We start from the raw sequence: 19,359 nt of genomic DNA, 5'->3' as shown, positions 1-19,359 counted from the left end.
TATGTATATAGATTATCATTCCTACCTAGGACAGGAAATGCTTTCTTAAACAATCCATGAAAAGCAATGACCATTCAGGAAAAGGCTCATAAATTGGAGTGCAGCTGGAATAAAGGATGTATTTTAAACTTAATTTTGTATTGGAGTATATTTGGTTTAGAATGCTGCATTAGTTTTAGATGTACAGCAGAATGGTTCAGTTATCCATATACGTATATCCATTCTTTTCCAGATTCTTTCCCCATATATGCTATTACAGAATACCGAGTAGACTTCCCTGTGCTGTGCAGTAGGTCCTTGTTGGTCATCTGTCTTATATACAGTACTGTGTATATTTTTAAAAATTAATTTTTGGTGGAGTATAGTTGCTTTACAGTGTTGTGTTAGTTTCTGCTGTACAGAGAAGTGAGTCAGTTACACATGTACATGTATCCACTCTTTTTCAGATTTCCTTCCCATTTAGGTTACCATAGAGCTTTGAGTAGAGTTCCCTGTGCTATACACTAGATTCTCATTAGTTATCTATTTTATACATAGTATAAATAGTGTATATATGTCAATCCCAATCACCCAACTCTTCTCACCCCCAAAAGGCATCTTTAAGAAAGGGGAGAGGCTAGTCAAGAGTAGGAGCAGATATTTGCAGATATTTTACTGGCAATAGGCTTATAAAAAGAATATGTAAAGAAGTTGTACATATCAATAAGAAAAGCAATTACTAGAAAAAATGGACAAAAGTCTTGAATAGACATTTCACTAAGGGTAATCTCAATGGGCAATAGAAAAAGTATTGGACTTCATTTGTAATCATTAAAGTATAAATTAAAGCCACAATGACATATCGCAACATACCCACTAGTGTTGGCAAAAAGGAATTCTCATACATTATTGGTGGGATGGTGAATTATAAAGACATTTTTGAACAGAGCTGAGAATTCTCTAGGAAACTGAAGTTACACATACCCTGCTGCTGCTGCTAAGTCACTTCAGTCATGTCTGACTCTGTGAGACCCCATAGACGGCAGCCCACCAGGCTCCCCCGTCCCTGGGATTCTCTAGGCAAGAACACTGGAGTGGGTGGCCATTTCCTTCTCCAATGCATGAAAATGAAAAGTGAAAGTGAAGTCGCTCAGTTGTGTCCAACTCCTAGCGACCCCATGGACTGCAGCCCACCAGGCTCCTCCGTCCATGGGATTTTCCAGGCAAGAGCACTGACTGGAGTGAGGTGCCATCACCTTCTCCAACACGTATCCGAGGGCTTACCAATTTCACTCTTAGGTACGCACCCAACAGAGTAACTGCAAGGAAACCTGTACAATCATGCTCCCCAAAGTAAAAAAATCCAAATGTAAGCAACAGAAGACTGCTTAATAAATAAGACGATCATGCTAAATGACAATGAAAATGATTGAACTACAAGCATAACAACAGCAGAGTCTGGAAAATACAATGTTGAGGGGAAATGCAAGTGTGAAAGAATTCATACTGTATGAATCTATTCATACGAAGCTCAAAAATGGGCAAAACTATGCACAAAAACAAGCACCCTGATATTAAAAAGCTATTTAAAAATGAAGCAAATCATTAAAACCTAATACTTAGAAGTAGATTTGAGAGTTACTTTCATGTGTTGACTTGGTTGGGCCATAGTGCCAGCCAGGGCTTCCCAGGTGGCGCTCGTGGTAAAGAAACTGCCTGCCAGCCAATACAGGAGACCATGATTAGATCCCTGGGTCAGAAAGATCCCCTGGAGGAGGGCATGGCTACCCACTTCAGTATTCTTGCCTGGAGAATCCCATGGACAGAGGAGCCTACAGTCCATAGGGTTGCAAAGATTCAGACACGACTGAAGCAACTTAGCACACATGTATGCCCAGTCATGCTTGGGTCTGATCCATTATTCTGGATAGTTATGTGAGGGTGTCTTTGGATGAGATTGATATTTAAATCAGCAAACTTTGAGTAAAGCAGATTGCCTGTTGCTCCATAATGTGGGTGGGCCTCATCCAATCAGCTGAAGGCATGAATAGACTGAAGACTTATGTCCCTTGAACAAGAGGCAATTCTCCCAGTGGTCTTGAACCTCTACATGGGCTCTCCCAGAGTCTTCAGCCTGCTGGACCACGCCAGCAGATTTTGGACCTTCCAGCCTCTACAATCATGTAAGCTAATTTCTTAAAATAAATTTCTCTCTTTTTCCAGTTCCCACCCCAAACCTACCATAGTCATGGTGACATCACTTCTGGGCAGCATGACAGGGTGCCCTTTATCACTGTCTTTCTGATGCCTGGAGGAGCTGTGCCACCTTTTTCTACCTGAACCTGCTGAGACAAGGCCATAGCTACTCCATCTCAGTACCTGGATGGGACCAGGCTGCAGGTCCATGGCCAGTCCTAGAATATCCTCCACTAGCCCACAGTCTACTGCTCGTATCTCTGTGTTTTTCCTTCTAGTCCTTTTTCTTCTTGAATTCTGTTGTATTGACACACCCAGATCATACTTTATATAAGTTTTGTATGGTCTTTAAAAAAATATCACATTACATCCTGAGTGTATTATTGGAAATTTGACTAAGACTTGATTTTTTTGATGTGTGCCATGCTTAGTCGCTCAGTCGTGTCCGACCCTTTGCGACCCTCTGAACTGCAGCCTACCAGGCTCCTCTTTTCATAGGGATTCTCCAGGCAAGAATACTGGAGTGGGTTGTCATGCCCTCCTCTAGGGGATCTTCTCAACCCAGGGGTTGAACCCAGGTCTCCTGCATTGCAGGTGGATATTTTTACCATCTGAACCGAGATCCATAATAATCTTTTTTTTTATATATATATTTTTGGCTGTGCTAAGTCTTAGTTGTGGCACAATCTTCAGTCTTCACTGTGGCAAGTGGGATCTTTAGTCGAGGCATGCAAATTCTTAGTTGAAGAGTGTGGGATCTAGTTCCCTGACCAGGGATTGAACCCAGGCCACCTGCACTGGGAGTGCAGTCTTGGCCTCTGGACCACCAGGAAAGTCCCCGTCCTTAATATTCTATCATGTACCAGTCATTGGTTGTTCCACAAACATTTGTGCAGTGCACGCAATATGCCAGGTGTTGTGTGGGTTGTGCAAATGGCTGTGTGTAGGACAAATGTGTGAGTCGATGCATACAGGGCAAGAGGCACTGTCTATACCGCTCCACGGCACTGGCTGCTGATTTCCAGGTTCACAGCTGTTCTAGGGAACTGAAATTGCCTGAGTATGTGAGAGGAGCATTGGTGCATTTTAGATGGCTGCTGTGGGCATGAGCTCTGGACATATCCCCACTTAGGGGTGTTTTCTGGTAGAAGCAAAGGAAAGCTTCAGGACCAGTACTTGTCAGAGATATCATCTTCCATGAGCTGCTTCTTTACTTTTTAAACTCATTTTTTTCAAAAGGTAATAGGCTCTCATGGTTCTAAACAATACTGTACAAAACAATAATGTACACAATGAAAAGACCCATTACCACCTTATCCATATCTGCCAGGTACCCACCTCTGATAACCATTTACGACATTTTTTGCATGTATTATTCTAGTGTTTATTTATGCAAATGCAAGTATACATGCTTATTTTTTTCCTTTTCAATACAAAAAGGTTGTCTACAATGTATATACTTTTGTGCCTTGATTTTTGCACTAACAGTATTTCTCAGAGATATTTCCAGGTAAGCTGGGCCCTAAAAGATAAGCAAGTTGTCAAGGCAGAGAGGCATATTTGAGACATGAGGGGAGCATGTCTAGAAGCTGATTCCAAGAACCATGGATAGAGTTCATGGATGGAGCATGAGGAACTAAGATTGGAGCTAAGATTGGAGAGGCAAGCCAATACCAGGGAGAGACTTCAGGTCATGAGTGTTCATCCAGAAAGAGCTGAGCAGTCTTTATGGGCTTATAAGTGGCATTGACGTGGTCAGATCGTCTCCCAGCTACACTTCTCTGCCCACTCTATTTCTCTGGACTCCAACATACCGAGACCATGGTAGTGTGTGTCCATTTCAGTCCAGGGGATCATCTGATGCCTAAACTCAGACCTCACAATAGCTGCCACGTAGGCCAGTTATGATGCAAGATGTTTGTGACTGTCATTTGGGTTCGCATTAAAGCTGTCTTAGGAAGAAACTCCAGGCACTGACACCTCCCATCCTAGCCTGGAGCCAGAGTATGATCAGAGAATGGGAGAATGGCTGTCCGAAGATTGGAAAACAGAGGGCTAGAGATTCAAGGGCCCAAGAGAGGATGACTACAGAGGGGAAGTTAAATAAGAATGGAATACCGGTGCGCGTATTCAATATAAGCGATTCCTTCCTGAATAAAGAGTCCCTGTCCTCCCAAGGGGATCTATGCCCCGCTTCACCACTGGGGTGAGTGTAACTGTGGTCCTGGTCCGTTCCCTCCCACCCATGTCAGATTTGAAGCCAAATGGAAGAGCCCACCCTGTGGCTGTAGAAACTGTGATCACAGAGCATCACCCTTTGTGATCAACGTGGCATCAGCCTTTGTGAGATTTCCCACTCCAAAAGGCAAAACTAGGAAGACCATTTCCGAGTTCTAATACACCTCTCTGCCTTCCAGGATATGGACCAAGTTCTACAAGTCAGACCCACGCATCGCCCTCGGGAAATACTCTCCCTTGGAGAAAGAGATCCTAGTAAGTGCTGTGAAATTTATACACAGGGAGGCTCCAGGGAATCCAGGCAGTTAGGCTAGGAGAGTCAGAGTTTCAAAAACCACCAGCAACACAGGTGTGAGTCTCCCAAGCAGTGGAGGAGAGTTGGCTGAGTTAACTAGTGGCTTCCATATTTGCCTAGCAAAAGCAAAATACTCTCTTATTACAAAGTCCCAAGCAGGACTGTAACTACAAGTGATAACAAATCACGGAAGCGGCCTCTTCTTGAGCCCTTATCTTGCACTAGTTGCTTTCATATATGTTATCTTATGGAGACCTCACAGGGGTAAGATCAATACAATTCTCTCAGATTCATAGTAGGTGAGAAGGAGAGTCAGATTTGAAACCAGGCTCATCTGTTCCCAAAGATCTACCCTCATTCTCACTATACAGGGTCTCGGGCACCCTCACAGATGAAGGGCAAGGGAGCCACTAGATAATTCTTTCTGTGCGTGTCCTTTGCTCCTGTCCCATTGAGAACTTTTTAAAAATTTTCCATCGTAAATGCTATATTTTTATGTTTTTGTTGTTGTTGAGGTAACATTGATTTAGAACATTATTGTTGAGGCAGTCCGAGAGCAGGTGGGAAAAGAATTTCCGGACACAGAATACTGCAGAAAGGAGTGTTTTATTTAAAAAAAAAAAAAAATAGCAGAGATAAAGTGGGCATTTCGAGTGCAACAGGCTGACAACTTCTGACAAGCCAGGGAGAGTTGACCACTTTCATGAGTTAATAGCCAATTTTTATAGCCTCAAGACAAAGACAGTTCCTACTGGAAGGCTGGTGTTAGGTGATTGGAGTGCGACAGGGTGTTTACTGGAGTGGGCATCTTTGCCTAACTGGGAATCAGGAAGCTTGTTAGTGATGAACAAGGGGACTTTTGGTAAGGTTACAAAGGGGCCCGGTTGGCTTTGGTAAGGTTACAAAGGGGCTCAGTTAGCCTTGGTTCCAGGCTCTGCTTCTGTGGCCTTGGTACAGGGGCCTCACACCTGTGACCTGCAGCAGAACTCAGCAATTACATCAGCGTCTTGTGTACAACGCTGGGTTTCATATTTCTCTATGTGCTACGTGTGCTCCCCGCCAAAATTTAGTTTTCTCCATAACCTTACAGCTCATCTCCTTTACCCTTTTTTCCCTTCCCCTCCCCACTCTTCCTTCTCTGGTAACCACTACTCTTGTTTTCTCCCCTTTACTAACCCTTGATGTACGATACTAAGTGAAGTGAAGTCGCTCGGTCATGTCTGGCTCTTTGCAGCCTGGTGGGCTCCTCCGTCCATGCGATTCTCCAGGCAAGAATACTGGGGTGGGTTGCCATTTCCTTCTCCAGGAGATCTTCCTGACCCAGGGATCAAACCTGGGTCTCCTGCATTGCAGGCAGATACTTTACCCTCTAAGCCACCTGGGAAGCCCATACTAAGTGAAATAAATCAGATTGAGAAATACAAATACTGTAGAAATTCACCCACATGTGGATTATAAAAAACTAACCAACAAACAAATGAACACATCAATCCCCTTGAGATTTTAACCACCACCTCTCCCCACTCACCCCCCAGCCCCCTGCCCATTGGCCCTGGAGAAGGGGATGTCAACCTACTGCAGTATTCTTGCCTGGAGCAGAGCCTGGCAGGCTCTAGTCCATGGGGTTGCAAAGAGTCGGACACGACTGATGGACTCACACACCTTTTCCCTCGTCAGCGTCTAGGTGGCGTTCACACCGTCGCAGCCCGGAGGTTTCTGACTTACAAGCAAGAGGAAGAACGGAAAATGCTCAAGGAACTACAGACGCTGTCTTCAGACAACAAACGGGCGGTGGATTATAGAAGGCAACACACCCCTCCTTGTGCCATCTGTGGGCCCCTGGGGAAAATGTGGACGGCCAAGGTGATCGTGTCCCCGGAGGAGTTCAGGATGCCCCGGCGGGAGAGGCTGAACGTCAGCAAGCACATAGAGCGTATGCAGCTGGCGAGAGCCCTGCGGAGCAAGCAGCTCCTACCCTACATCGAAAGGTTTAGGAGCTCGTCGCTTCTGCCTGCAGGGGGCCTGGGCCCCATGGCAAGGGCCAGGGCTGGGGAAGGCCAGGATGACTGCAACGCCGACGATGGTAACGATGCCCATCAAAAGGGGAGAGGCGAGGCAGAGAGCAAAACCTCCAAAAGACAGGAAATTAAAATGAACGTCATTTTCAAGTCAGAAGAACCCAAAAAATGCATAACGTACCATCCAATCGATCTAAAACCATTCTTCCCTGCAAAGAAAGCGGAAAGGTCCATCACTGGCTTAACAAACAGAAGTCTTTTGCACGTGTCAGAATTTCCTGGCGACCTCATGCTAATGAATCAGGATTTTCTGTCTCGGGGGATCTACCCCAGTTATGCATCACAGGCCACCCGTCTGGAGGAAGAGAATGCCTGGAAAGAGTACATGTGCAAAGTTGCTTCCCATCATTATTAAAGTTTTGTTTATCTCCATGGTAACCCAGCCTCCTGGTCCTTATTACTCCTGCAGCTCTGCCCCAGGTGTCCTTTCTCTTTTTTTTTCTTTTTTTTCTTTTTTTTACTTTTAAAAAACTTTTCATTAAAAAAAAATTATTTTATATTGTAATGGGGTTGATTAACAATATTTCAGGTGTACAGCAGAGTGATTCAGTCATATATATTAATATTTTTTTGGGCTTCCCTGGTGGCTCAGCTGGTAAAGAATCTGCCTGCAGTGAGAGAGACCTGGGTTCGATCCCTGGGTTGGGAAGATCCCCTGGCGAAAGGAAAGGCTACCCACTCCAGTATTCTGGCCTGGAGAATTCCAGGGACTGTCTAGTCCAAGGGGTTGCAAAGAGTCAGACACAACTGAGCAACTTTCACTTCTGTGCTCTTTTTGGCTTCCTAGGTGGTACAGCGGGAAAGAATCCACCTGCCAGTGCAGAGACAGTCCATGGGATCACACTAAGTCAGACACTTCTGAAGCAGCTGAGCATACACACACACACACACACACACACACACAAAGCAAGTGTAAACTCTGCAAGGCCTTGCAGATCCTTGAAAAGAAGCCCTGTTGCGCACGGACATTGCCGGTGGTAGAATAAGCATATGTCCAGAAGGGACACATGGACTGGTTTATGTTATGGGGGGAAGGGCAGGGAGACAAGGGACATTCTGAGATGGGACGCTGGGTTCTCACCTGGACAGTGTGTGGTCTGGGGCTGGGCATCTGTGTGAGAGAGAAGGAAGGTTAGATCTAAAGCACAGATGTGTCCAACTGGAATCAAAGCTGAAGCAACTTTGAGAAATAGACTCTGGGCTGATGTTTTTCATGATTCCTCTGAGGAGTCACTGTCAATGTCATCATGATCTTTCTGACCCATGTCATTTTGGGACACCCCGATGCATGGCCATTGCCCACATCAGTGTGGCCAAAGGCTTTCTGTCCACATGTCCACGGCCCCTCCTGTGACAGCCAGAGGTCATTATAGCCACATCGCCCAGGACCATCAGTCAGTCTCCCTCAGGTCTATGACAACCCCATGGTCACCCTGGAGGTGTTAGGATTCTGGGCTGTGCACGAATGCCTGGAGAGTCTCCAAGGGGCTCTGCTCCAGATAGCCATGCCCTAGCCGGTCCCTAGCATTCCATTTGTCACCTGCCTGCCATCCCCACGCCCTTGAATCATCAAGGGGCTTCATGATGAGCTGTTTACCCAGGAATTCTTTTCTCTAGGTAGATGCTAGGGAAAAGCAACATAATACACCAACTGAGGTTAAACAGTGCTGCCCCGGAGAAGGAACTCTGAGGAAGCAATTGACGAGTGCCTCGCAGAGATGGATGAATGCTTCTGCAGAAAATAAAACCTTTCATTATTCTGTCCTCAGAAGCAGAGCTTTCCTTCTGACCTGAGTGTGTAGCCACTTCTTGGTTTCTGACCCCCCCTCCTCAGGCAGATGGGGTTGGGGGTGGGGCCGCCGGCTCCAGCAGCCATTCTTGCGTCCAAGAGCAGGATCAGAGGCACAAGTTGTGTCCATATTCTTGTGGAGCACCCTCCTAGTCTTGAGGAGGTCCTTCTGCTTCTCTCTCTGGCCTTCAAAGCCCTCTCTGCTCTTAACTCCTGATCCCTTCCTTTATCCTCACTTAGCCACAAGCACGTGCCCTGCTCACAAGAGACAGGCTGGAGGCTCTAAGGGATCTAGCAGGAGGCAGGGGACATGTCCAGGAAGAACCAGGACCTTCTGTACAGGTTTCACCCTTGACCAAACAGAGCCTTCCCAGAGATAAGGACAAGAAGAGCCCAAAATCTCTGAAAATGGCAAAGGGCCAATGCAGGGAAGTTTTCAGAGCCATCTAACCATCTGAACCCTCGAGAAATTACATAAACCATGGGAAATGCGTGTGTTGTCAATCCCACCTCCTTGAGTTTGCACCCCAGTCTTGATTCTTGACCACACTCTTTCAAGTTTACAGAAGCAACGTTTGAATAGTCTAAACCCCGTTTTGCAGCCATTTGCAAGGCGTTTCATCCTTGGGCACACAAGAGTAACTTAGTGTAGGTCCAGACCCCATGTCAAATCTGGAAGGACAGAGACCCTTCCTCACACAGATGACATCTTCTGTCTCAGCATCTTTTCTGGTCTGTGTTTGGCTTAGCCTACCGTTGAGGGAAACGTGACTCCCATGTTAACACTGAAGACTGCCTGGAGAGAAATGCAGAGCCTCATTGGAACATTGAAAACACAATCTGACCTTATCACTCATTCATTCATTTAAGAATTACTAGTCTGACCCTAAAGTTTGAGTGCCGCAATGGTACGCACTGAATAAATAAGCAACTGATACTGTATGCTTGACCTCCCTGGTGGCTCAGATGGTAAAGAATCTGCCTGCAATGCAGGTGGCCCAGGCTCCACTCGTGGGATCGCCTCGAATATGACCGAGTGACTAACAGCCCCTGTATACTTAAATCTCATTGAGATCTACATGAGGCAAGTGAGAGAGGCACAAAGATGCAATGGTAGAGTCAGTCCTTCAGCTGAACCAGGATGTGCTTCATGGGGCTCCCCGAGCAGCAGGCAGATGTGTCTGGAAGGTTGGAAGGATGGACTCCTGGCCAAGGGGACAGTGTGAGCAAAGGCTCAGAGTTGCTCAAAGGTGTGCAGTGTCCAAAGCTCAGTATGTGATGGCTCAGCCCTGAGAGGGGCCGGAGGGGAGAAGACATTAGAAGGGAGGGAAGGTCAGGTGAAGAAGGGTTTGATAAAACTCTGCTAAGGTGGGTAAACTCTATGGACTGGTTTTCAATAGGAAGTGAAAAATGGAACCGGATTGTGGTTTGATGCCTATGCTGGATGGTGGGGGGTGAACTGGAAAAGATCCTAAAATCTACAATATCAACAAAGAAAAATCACCTTCAGAGAACTCACTTGAGGAAGGGAGATTCCAGCGTGATTTTTTGAGTTGACCTCAACAGGATGGTCCACACACACAGATTATTGTGCCTGAGGGAGTTGATGGTTCTCCCCACAAGTTAATGAAAAGACCCCCACACTCCCCCTCCTCTCTGAACAGAAGAAAGGGACATGGAAGCAGCTCCAGGCTTATAAGGGGCTGTGCCATCCCTGTTTTTGACCCTCCCAACTCCTGGTCTGAAAAAATGCAACATCACCCGACTTGATGAGCCCGCAAACCATGTGAACTTTATCTTTTACTCTCTGCAGACCTTTAAAAGGGACTATGATGCAATATAATTGATAGTTGGATGGTGGGAATCAAAAGACATTCAACATATCCTCACCAAAGATTCTTTATCCTCAAGCACATTGCTTGAAACTTGGCAGGAAGCCGGGCCAGCGTCTCATTGCTATGTCTGTAGAGGGTTTCCTTGTGCAGGCGAGGAAAATCATAAATAGACAGAGCTCTTGTCCTGACATAGACCTCAGACCAATGAGAACCCCTCTGGGCATAAAGACTTTCAGGAGGGGTTTCAACTACTCTCAGCGATGCCTGGGGTTCCAACCCTGTGACACCAGGACTCACCAACTAAAACAAAATCCAGACTCAGGTAAAGAGACTTTATTCAAAATGATTATAATGATAAAGAGAAGGAACTAACCACAAGACTGGCAACAATCTAAAGCCCAGTAGTAAGGAATCTTTCTGTAGTTAGGAGACCAGGGGCTGGAAAGGATGGAGGTGACAGGCTGAGAGCAGCAGGTGTGATTAGACAGGTGATCAGAAGATGCCTCTCCTTGTGGGCAGCTGATTCCAGAGGGTCTTCAAGGAATGTTGTTCTCTTTTGCAACGCTTGTCCACTCAGGCCTGAGCAGAGATCACTAAGCTGTGGGATGGAGAACAGGTTAAGTAGAGTTTAAGGAGCATTTTCTTCCAATTGACATGTGGGTGAAATTGCAGTCAATCATTAATGAGGAAAAAATACACTCTTGAGGGACTGTGCTTGGTTTGTTTTAGGTTACATATACATCTGGTCCCATTACTTCATGGCAAATATATGGGGAAACAGTGGAAACAGTGAAAACAGACTTTATTTGGGGGGGCTTAAAAATCACTGCGGATGGTGACTGCAGCCATGAAATTAAAAGACGCTTACTCCTTGGAAGAAAAGTTATGACCAACCTAGACAGCATATTAAAAAGCAGAGACATTACTTTGCCAACAAAGGTCCTTCTAGTCAAGGCTATGGTTTTTCCAGTAGCCTTTCACATGTATGGATGTGAGAGTTAGACCATAAAGAATACTGAGTGCATAAAAGTTGATGCTTTTGAACTGTGGTGTTGGAGAAAACTTGAGAGTCACTTGGACTGCAAGGACTGGAAGGATGCAACCAGTCCATCCTAAAGGAGATCAGTCCTGAATGTTCATTGGAAGGACTGATGCTGAAGCTGAAACTCCAATACTTAGGCCACCTGATGCGAAGAACTGACTGATGCTGGGAAAGATTGAAGGTGGGAGGAGAGGGGGACGACAGAGGATGGGACGGCTGGATGGCATCACTGACTCAATGGACATGAGTTTGAGTAAATTCCGGGCATTGGTGATGGACAGGGAGGCCTGGCATGCTGCAGTCCGTGGGGTCGCAAAGAGTCGGACACGACTGAGTGACTGAACTGAACTGATTGATATATGCCTGCTGCTGCTGCTGCTGCTGCTAAGTCGCTTCAGTCGTGTCCGACTCTGTGCGACCCCATAGATGGCAGCCCACCAGGCTCTGCGGTCCCTGGGATTCTCCAGGCAAGAATACTGGAGTGGGTTGCCATTTTCTTCTCCAATGCATGAAAGTGAAAAGTGAAAGTGAAGTCGCTCAGTCGTGTCTGACTCTTCGAGACCCCATGGACTGCAGCCTATCAGGTTCCTCCATCCATGGGATTTTCCAGGCAAGAGTACTGGAGTGGGTTGCCATTGCCTTCTCCAGATATATGCCTAAAGGATTTTAATATGATCAGGAAGGGAAATTTTATATTTGAGAGGAAATGATCATCTTGTTTAGATGTAAAATAAAACTTGTAAAAGAATTTTCATGTCAGATCTTCACAACTGCAAGATCTGGGGATGCAGAAAGGCTGTCATAGAACTGGTGGATCTTTCTGGAGAAGGAAATGGCTACCCACTCCAGTGTTCTTGCCTGGAGAATCCCATGGACAGAGGAGCCTGGCAGGCTACTGTCTATGGGGTCGCAAGTGTCAGACATGACTGAGCGACTTTCACTTTCACTTCACTTCATTAGGTCACACTGCCTCTGGCTCATCTGCTGACAATCGAGTTTATTTCAACAATTGTATAAACACCACACGCCCAACTTCCCTGTACCATGCACAGAGAAGGAGGACTTATCAGCAGGTGCCTGCCTCCTTTTACCTACCTTGTGGATCCTGAAAGTATAACACTTCATAGAAAGAAGCTGAGTGCTCAGGCTCTCTGATGTACTTGACAGTCATGATACTGCCAGAAGATCTATAATCCAGGAGTGAACCTTCACAAATCTTCCCTAAGAGAGAAGATCTTGGCAGCCCATCTATAATCTCCAGAGACTCTTTATTACAGTTGAGGCTGTTGGAGCAGAAAGAAGGGCAGGCATCAGCCTTTGGAATCATGGTCCCTCCAGCAGGCAGCCTCCCCTGTCCAGACCCAATGCAATCACAGAGCTTTGCTCACCAGACTTCCCAGGCATGGTGCCCACAGGGAAGGAGACTAACCCTTCTGGAGGAGGGGATGGTGGTCACCCAGGACCCTCCCCACACCAGGGCTGCAGGTGACTCCTTGCCTCCTGAGCAGCCCCACTGATGGGGCTCAGGGAAGCCCACCCAGAACTCTGGGATCAGGAGCCACTGGAGGGAATAGTAAAGTCAACCCTAAGGACTGTTTCCTTGGGCAATAAGAATGGAGTCAGTTGAGGCCCAGACATGCTTGTGTGACTCCACTCCTGCTTCACCTTCTGCACCCCTGGCACAAAGAACCCAGGACCCTCTATTAGCCTCCAGGATCTAGAGAGGCAAGAGGGGCATCCAGCTCTCCCTGCTGTGGGCAAAGTGCACACTCGGGTAGTCACACTCCTGCTGAGGTCTCCGTCTCCTCCTGCCCATCAGACCTGACCCCACCCTGTCTTTCTCTCTCAGCCACCAGCGTGTGTCCCACCCAGGAGCGAGATTGGAGCCTCTCTGCGCTAAAATGAGACACGGAAGGGATATCTCACCAGGACACACACTCAGCTCCCTCTATACTAGCTCACTCTTGGACAGACTGATTCCTTCCTGGTCCCAAGGACAGTCATATACAAAACTGGCCTTTGAGAGGGTCAAAGGAACAATAATGAAAATTTTAAGAATAATCTGTCCCTCTGATCCTAATAGAAATGGTGATGTAGGAAATGCCTGCCTCCTTCAGCCCTGGCATGTGGTTTCGGTAGATGGTCTGAGCCCTGCTGTGAGGTAGGCATCTCCAGGTTGTCCTCACACAGAGCAGCTCCTCCGTCTAGTGGAGACCTAACCCTGTAGAAGGTCTGGGGGGACAGGGCCCTCATTCACAAGATAACATCACCTGTCTCAACCACCACTGTGGATTATACATCACTTGGTCTGCAATTGGTGGAAATGTGGCCCCTGTGTTAGTATCTGTGAAGAGTAACCTACTATAGAAATGCTACAACTTGTTTCTACATTGACAGTGCTTTCTGTTGCAGTATTATTCATTCTGTCTTTTAATTGTTCATTCAGTCTTTCATTCATCCATGCACTCACTAGTTAGAAAATATTTCTTGACCGCCAAAAATAAGACTCCCTTTCTTGTAGGCACAAACTCAGACATGGGCAGGAATGGTGTGTGCATTGTCGCTCAGTCATGTCGCTCAACTCTTTGAGACCCTATGGACTGTGGCCCATCAGGCTCCTCTATCCATGGGATTCTCCAGGAAAGAATATTGAAATGGGATGCCAGTCCCTTCTCCAGGGGATCTTCCCAAAGCAGGTAATATATGGGGCACAAATCCGAGAAAGATCTGCCCAGCTGTGGACAGAGTCAGAGAAGGGGTTTCATGTGTGATGGAAAAGTTCTTCCAGTGAACTCATGAACTAGGAAATGAGGACCCTAAGCAGCAGGTGGTGAGTCTGGGAGAGGTGGAAGGTGCCTTCCAGGCAGAGGGGACAGTGTGAGCAAAGGCTCAGAGCTGCCCAGCAGTCTGGTGGGTCCACAGCTCAGTGTGTGCTGGCTCAGCTCAGAGAGGGGGCAGAGGGGAGAAGAGGTTAGAAGGGAGGGGAGATCGGGGTCCCCTGGAGGGATCTGAAAGCCATGCAAGGAGGGTCAGCTCTATGCAGAGGGCAGGGGGCCATGCAGGGTCGTCAGCAGGAGTGAGCTGGAGTCAGGATGTGTCTGGATGTGTGTGCTAGGTGGTGCAGGGGGAACGGGAAGGGGCAAAGAGGGACACCTTCCCATAAAACCACACCATCAGCAAAGAACACTCAACTGAGTACTTACTGGAGATATTGGATAGACACCCTAACATGGTACTGTGGTGGCATCTGGATAGTCCAGACACAGTTCGTTTTTGGTCCATAATAGGTGGCGATCACTCCAGACTCCTCTTTTAGGATTCCCCCACAGTTAGTATTCCCTATAACAGAAGAAAGGATTCCAGTCTCCCAGAAGGTGCACCAGGCTGCTGGGATCTGTGCCACCCCTCGCCCACCCCACTGCAGGTGGTCCTGACTCCCACTCCCCAATCACAAACAGACATCCACCATCCAGTCTGAGCATCCAGGAAAATGTGGCTTTCAAGGTTTTACTCTTTTCAGAATTTTAAAGAGATCCATACCCTTTACTGCAGTTTGTTTTGATCCCTGAAAAATATAAGAGTTTAACACCTTGTCAGCAAAAAATTGTTTGTCAAGTGAGAGTGCAAGTCACTCAGTCGTGTCCGACTCTGCGACCCCATGGACCATACAGTCCATGGAATTCTCCAGGCCAGAATACTGGAGTGGGTAGCTGTTCCCTTCTCCAGGGGCTCTTCCCAACCTAGGGATCAACCCAGGTATCCCACATTACAGGCATATTCTTTTACCAGCTGAACCGCCAGAGAAGCCCATTGTTTGCAAAGTGAAGATAAAATAGCACTTTCGTCATTGGTGTTTTGATCAAATGAGTTCAAGTTTTACCTGGACCTGAAAATCACTAGGGAAATCAGTCAATCATCGATAGATCAATCATCAGTCACTCAATCATCTATCAGCCCCCACATCAGGGGGAAAACTTTCTCTCTGCCCAGCACCCCCCTGATGCCAATGCACCCTCTGCCTGGAGGCTCTCATATCTGACACTGGACACGGTGATGCCCCTCAGCCCTCCAGGCTCCAGCCATTGAAGGTGGCTCCATAGTCCTGGGACACCTGTGCTGTGGAGAGGTGGTCCCATTCCTGCCTCATGAGGTTGTGCAGGTAGGAGGGCAGGGGAAGCTCCTGGGTTGTGGAGGTGAGGAGGGGAGGGAGAAGGAACAAGGTGGGAGTCGTAGGAGGTCAGGTTATGGGACCCTAGGGATTGTTAAGACCAAGGCTGACGGTCAGCTCCGGAAATGCCAAGTTCCTTTAACCAAAAGGTAAATGACACCAGTGTTTCCAGGAGAGGCATCTGAACTGAAGCCCTAAAGCACTGCTCCCCGTGAGGAGCATAAAATGGTAAAGCATTAAGACTGTACTTACAGGGGAGCCAGTCCATTGAATCCACTGTGGCTGGAAAGACATCAAAAGAGAACAACAAATGAAAAGCTGGAAGTTACTGAAGTGTTAAGGCTATATAACACACACAGTGCACACCCTGTGAGGAGGGGCTGTGTTTCCAGGGATCTTGCTGGGCTCACAATACTTGGCTGCCCTCGTCCTGGGAAGAGCTGGGTCCTGCAGGGACAGAGCAGGAAGGAAGTCTGGAGCTTAGCCTTCAAGACTCGCTCATTCAGCTGTGACTGTCTGTTTCTCAGGCCCACTCAGTGAAAATGAATGTTCTGGTTCTGGAGCCACAGTCAGACAAGTCAGCTCTCAGGAGGCTGAGTGGCTTCTCCAGTTAACCTGGGAGTTTCTGCTCGGCAGGTTGAACCTGCTGTTTCCTAGGAAACCTCTCAGTCCCGGGCCAATCAGAACAGAGAGGCACTCAAAAATAACTTGAGTATTTCTTGTAATTCTTCAATGAGACTAATGATGAATTTGCTTTTGGTGTAAATACATGGAATAAAAATCTCAGCTGAGAAGAAATGAGAATTCTTAATTTATGAAAGTTTCACCGTATCAGGGAACTGAGTCAGTGACCTGACAGCAATCACTGTTTCCTCTGTTGTTGTGGCTTGTAGTTTATCTTCAGGGCATGATAAGTGGGCACAGCACAGCTCAGGAAACAGACTGGGGCCCAGTGAGCCTCAGGTGACAGCTGGATGGCTTTAGACAAGGTATTTATTCTCACAAACCTCAGTCCACGCACCTGTAAGCTGGAAATTTAATAGTCACAGCCTCCTTGGTTCCAGAGGACAGTCCACGCATACACAGCTCAGTGCCCATCCCAGAGAGGCTGTCCACTATGCTCCCTGCCACTGTCAACCTCCCACCACATTCATTTCCTTTCCCATAGACACTGCTTTCCTCAGTAAATAGAAATCAACAAGCGCTCTGGAAGCTATGTGACCATAGATGTCAACCAGGACACTGGGGTCCATCTCCAGCTGCCCATCCTGAGTACCGAAGTGGCACAGTGTTGGGGGCCACAAAGGAAACCTCCCCACCCTGGAGCATCCATCTCATCTGCTCTGGAAAATACAAATCGAGGTTTCTCTGAAAGCAGATCTCAAGGGCAGAATCACACATCTTCCCATCACGGACCTGCATATACAGTGACCTCCTCTGATCTAGAATCTAAGGTCCCGGCTTTGAAGCAGGGGAACAAGCAGCCCCTTGGAGGAGTTCAGGACACATCACCCCAAAACATGCCATCCTGATCTGTTGATTTGAACTGATGGTGCTTGAGAAACAGCAGATGCAGGAAGGGCTCTGATGGATCTGTTTCTACCTATAAGCTGCCCACAAAGAGTCCCAGGAGCAGGGCTCTCCTTCCCCACCCCGCACAGCCCCAGACCAGGGAGATGGGAAGGTCCTGATCACAGGAGACAGGGATAAATGCTGAGAAGGATCTGTGCTCACACACTGATAGCACAAGCCCATGCCGTCCACTGGGCTCCTGGTCATGAGCACAGCTGCCTGCAGGGGAGCAGGGGAGGAGAGTGTGGGTCGATGAAAAGAGGAGCTGGAGCAAAAAAGCACAGAGAAGGCAGGGGGGACAGAGTAAGACCCACAGAAAGCGAGGAGGAAGGAGACAGAGAGAGCAAGGAGGAAGGAGACAGAAAGAGCAAGGAGGAAGGAGACAGGCTTCCCTGAAGGCACGGCCATCTCTTCTTTCCCTCCAGCACCAAGAATCTTCGTGGTTCCCTCTATGTTCAGTGCAGGCCCAGCACCCAGCCCCCCTGCAGGGCTAAGACCCCACCCCCACTCCCCTCGTAGGACATCCTCAGCCTTGCTGGGAGCTGCTGCTCCTGCCGGTCATCCCAGAGCTCGTGTTGCTGCCACATCTCCATCCCGGGGGCAGAGGCAGAGCAGCCCATCTGTCCTGGGGCTTCTGCAGGGGCCCCCACTTCCCCTTGGATGCCACCCTCCAATCAGGTCCAGCCGGGGTCCCACCTACAACACTCACACCATCACACTTCCAAGACCCCTGCAAAGCTGACCACGTCTGGTTCACCTCCTCCAGGTCTGGGCTGAGAGCTGGCTGTCCCACAGGGCATCCCAGGGGACATTGGCTAAAGCAGAGGGGGCCCAGGGAATGCATGCCAGAGCAAGGACGGACAGCCCAGAAAATGTTTTAAAATCACTGTATACTCAGCCGTGGGTCAGGACCATCCTGTTGGACACTCCTCCTCCAGGCCAGGCTAAGGGTGGCATCTCCTTGGAGGAGGGCAGCTTGCAGACCCTCTTCTTGGGCAACAAGTGAACTGCACAGACTCTCTAGGTTAAACAGGAAGCAGAGAGGCCCCAGGGGCAAGGGGCTTACCTGTGCTGAGCAGCAAGGCCCAAGGGATGACGCTGGACAGCTTCATCTTCGCAGCCTGGCACCAGCCTCAGCAGTGAGCCTGGCCCCGGAGGCCTGGGGCTATATACACACAGCAGCTGACACCTGACCTCCTCTTCCCCTGGAGCCCAGCCCCGCAGGGCTGCGGGAGTCCCGGGTTCTCTAGGAGAAGCAGGCTGCCTGCTGCTTTCTTTGTGTCTTTGTCACACACTTTCTGTGCCTTTTTCCCCTGGGAAATAATGAGCAATTTCTTTTCTTCCTCTCCTCTTCCTGCAGTCCTAGATAATAGGTGACATGGACCAATGGCCACACAGAACTCTTATTTGGGAGCCCTCCTGTCTAAGGTTAAGCTTCAGCATGTTCACCTCCAGTGACTTGCATAAGCCTCACAACACCTTGGACAGGAGAGGACCTGAGACCCAGAGAGGCCAAGGGACGTGCCCACATCTCAGGGCACCAGTGGCAGAAGAAGGACCAGTCTGACGTCCCAGCTGCCTGGTCTTAAGAGCCCTCCTGTGTCACTCAGGGCAAAGGCAGGTAAACGGTCCCATGTCTGCTCCAGGTGTGCGGGTCACAATTGGTGGGGCAGCTGGAGTACATGTCAGCCTGTGTGGTGTGTCCACAAGACAGAAAGGTAGGCACATGTTGGCATTTATTCTATATTTATACCAACACCCACATGGCTCTGATAGTGAGGTATTACAGTTATGAGAACCCAGAAGAGCTCCTTGTTGAAAACATGTAGCGGATTCCTAACATGTTCCATCTGAGTTTACTTTATAAGTAAACTTTGTAAGTACTTTATAAGTCAACTTTCTACTACCTATTTATCCAAGGAAATGAAAACATGGCCACACAGAACATTATTCATGAATATTCATAGCTTCATTATTTGTAACAGAGAGTGGTTAAAAACCCAAATGTCCATCCATTGTTGAATGCATAAATAAAACACAGTCTGTTTGTATAATGGAAGTCATTCGACCATTTAAAGGAACACCAGCCCAATTGTCTTTCAAGGAGCATTAGCAACTACACACCAACCAGGAGAATGCTATGTCCATTTTCCTGACCTTAAAAACT

The 19,359-nt window shown here is 47.8% G+C and overlaps 2 protein-coding genes across 2 annotated transcripts; one reads left to right on the top strand and one right to left on the bottom strand.

Moving 5' to 3' along the window:
* The first annotated feature begins 3,902 nt into the window (after positions 1–3,902).
* C22H10orf120 (chromosome 22 C10orf120 homolog) lies at positions 3,903–7,141 on the top strand. The gene is made up of 3 exons (XM_055560363.1): positions 3,903–4,381; positions 4,593–4,668; positions 6,386–7,141. The coding sequence occupies exons 1-3, from the start codon at positions 4,182–4,184 to the stop codon at positions 7,139–7,141; spliced, it is 1,032 nt and encodes a 343-aa protein (XP_055416338.1). The 5' UTR covers positions 3,903–4,181.
* Positions 7,142–11,003: 3,862 nt separating this feature from the next.
* LOC129636725 (spermadhesin-1) lies at positions 11,004–18,304 on the bottom strand. The gene is made up of 5 exons (XM_055560329.1): positions 18,259–18,304; positions 15,873–15,902; positions 14,656–14,791; positions 12,548–12,735; positions 11,004–11,008 (listed from the first exon to the last, which is right to left on the bottom strand). The coding sequence occupies exons 1-5, from the start codon at positions 18,302–18,304 to the stop codon at positions 11,004–11,006; spliced, it is 405 nt and encodes a 134-aa protein (XP_055416304.1).
* Between the last annotated feature and the right edge of the window lie 1,055 nt (positions 18,305–19,359).

Source organism: Bubalus kerabau, chromosome 22 (genome assembly GCF_029407905.1).
Source record: "Bubalus kerabau isolate K-KA32 ecotype Philippines breed swamp buffalo chromosome 22, PCC_UOA_SB_1v2, whole genome shotgun sequence".
Classification (NCBI taxonomy): Eukaryota; Metazoa; Chordata; class Mammalia; order Artiodactyla; family Bovidae; genus Bubalus; species Bubalus kerabau.
This window is presented reverse-complemented; position numbering and strand designations above follow the sequence as displayed.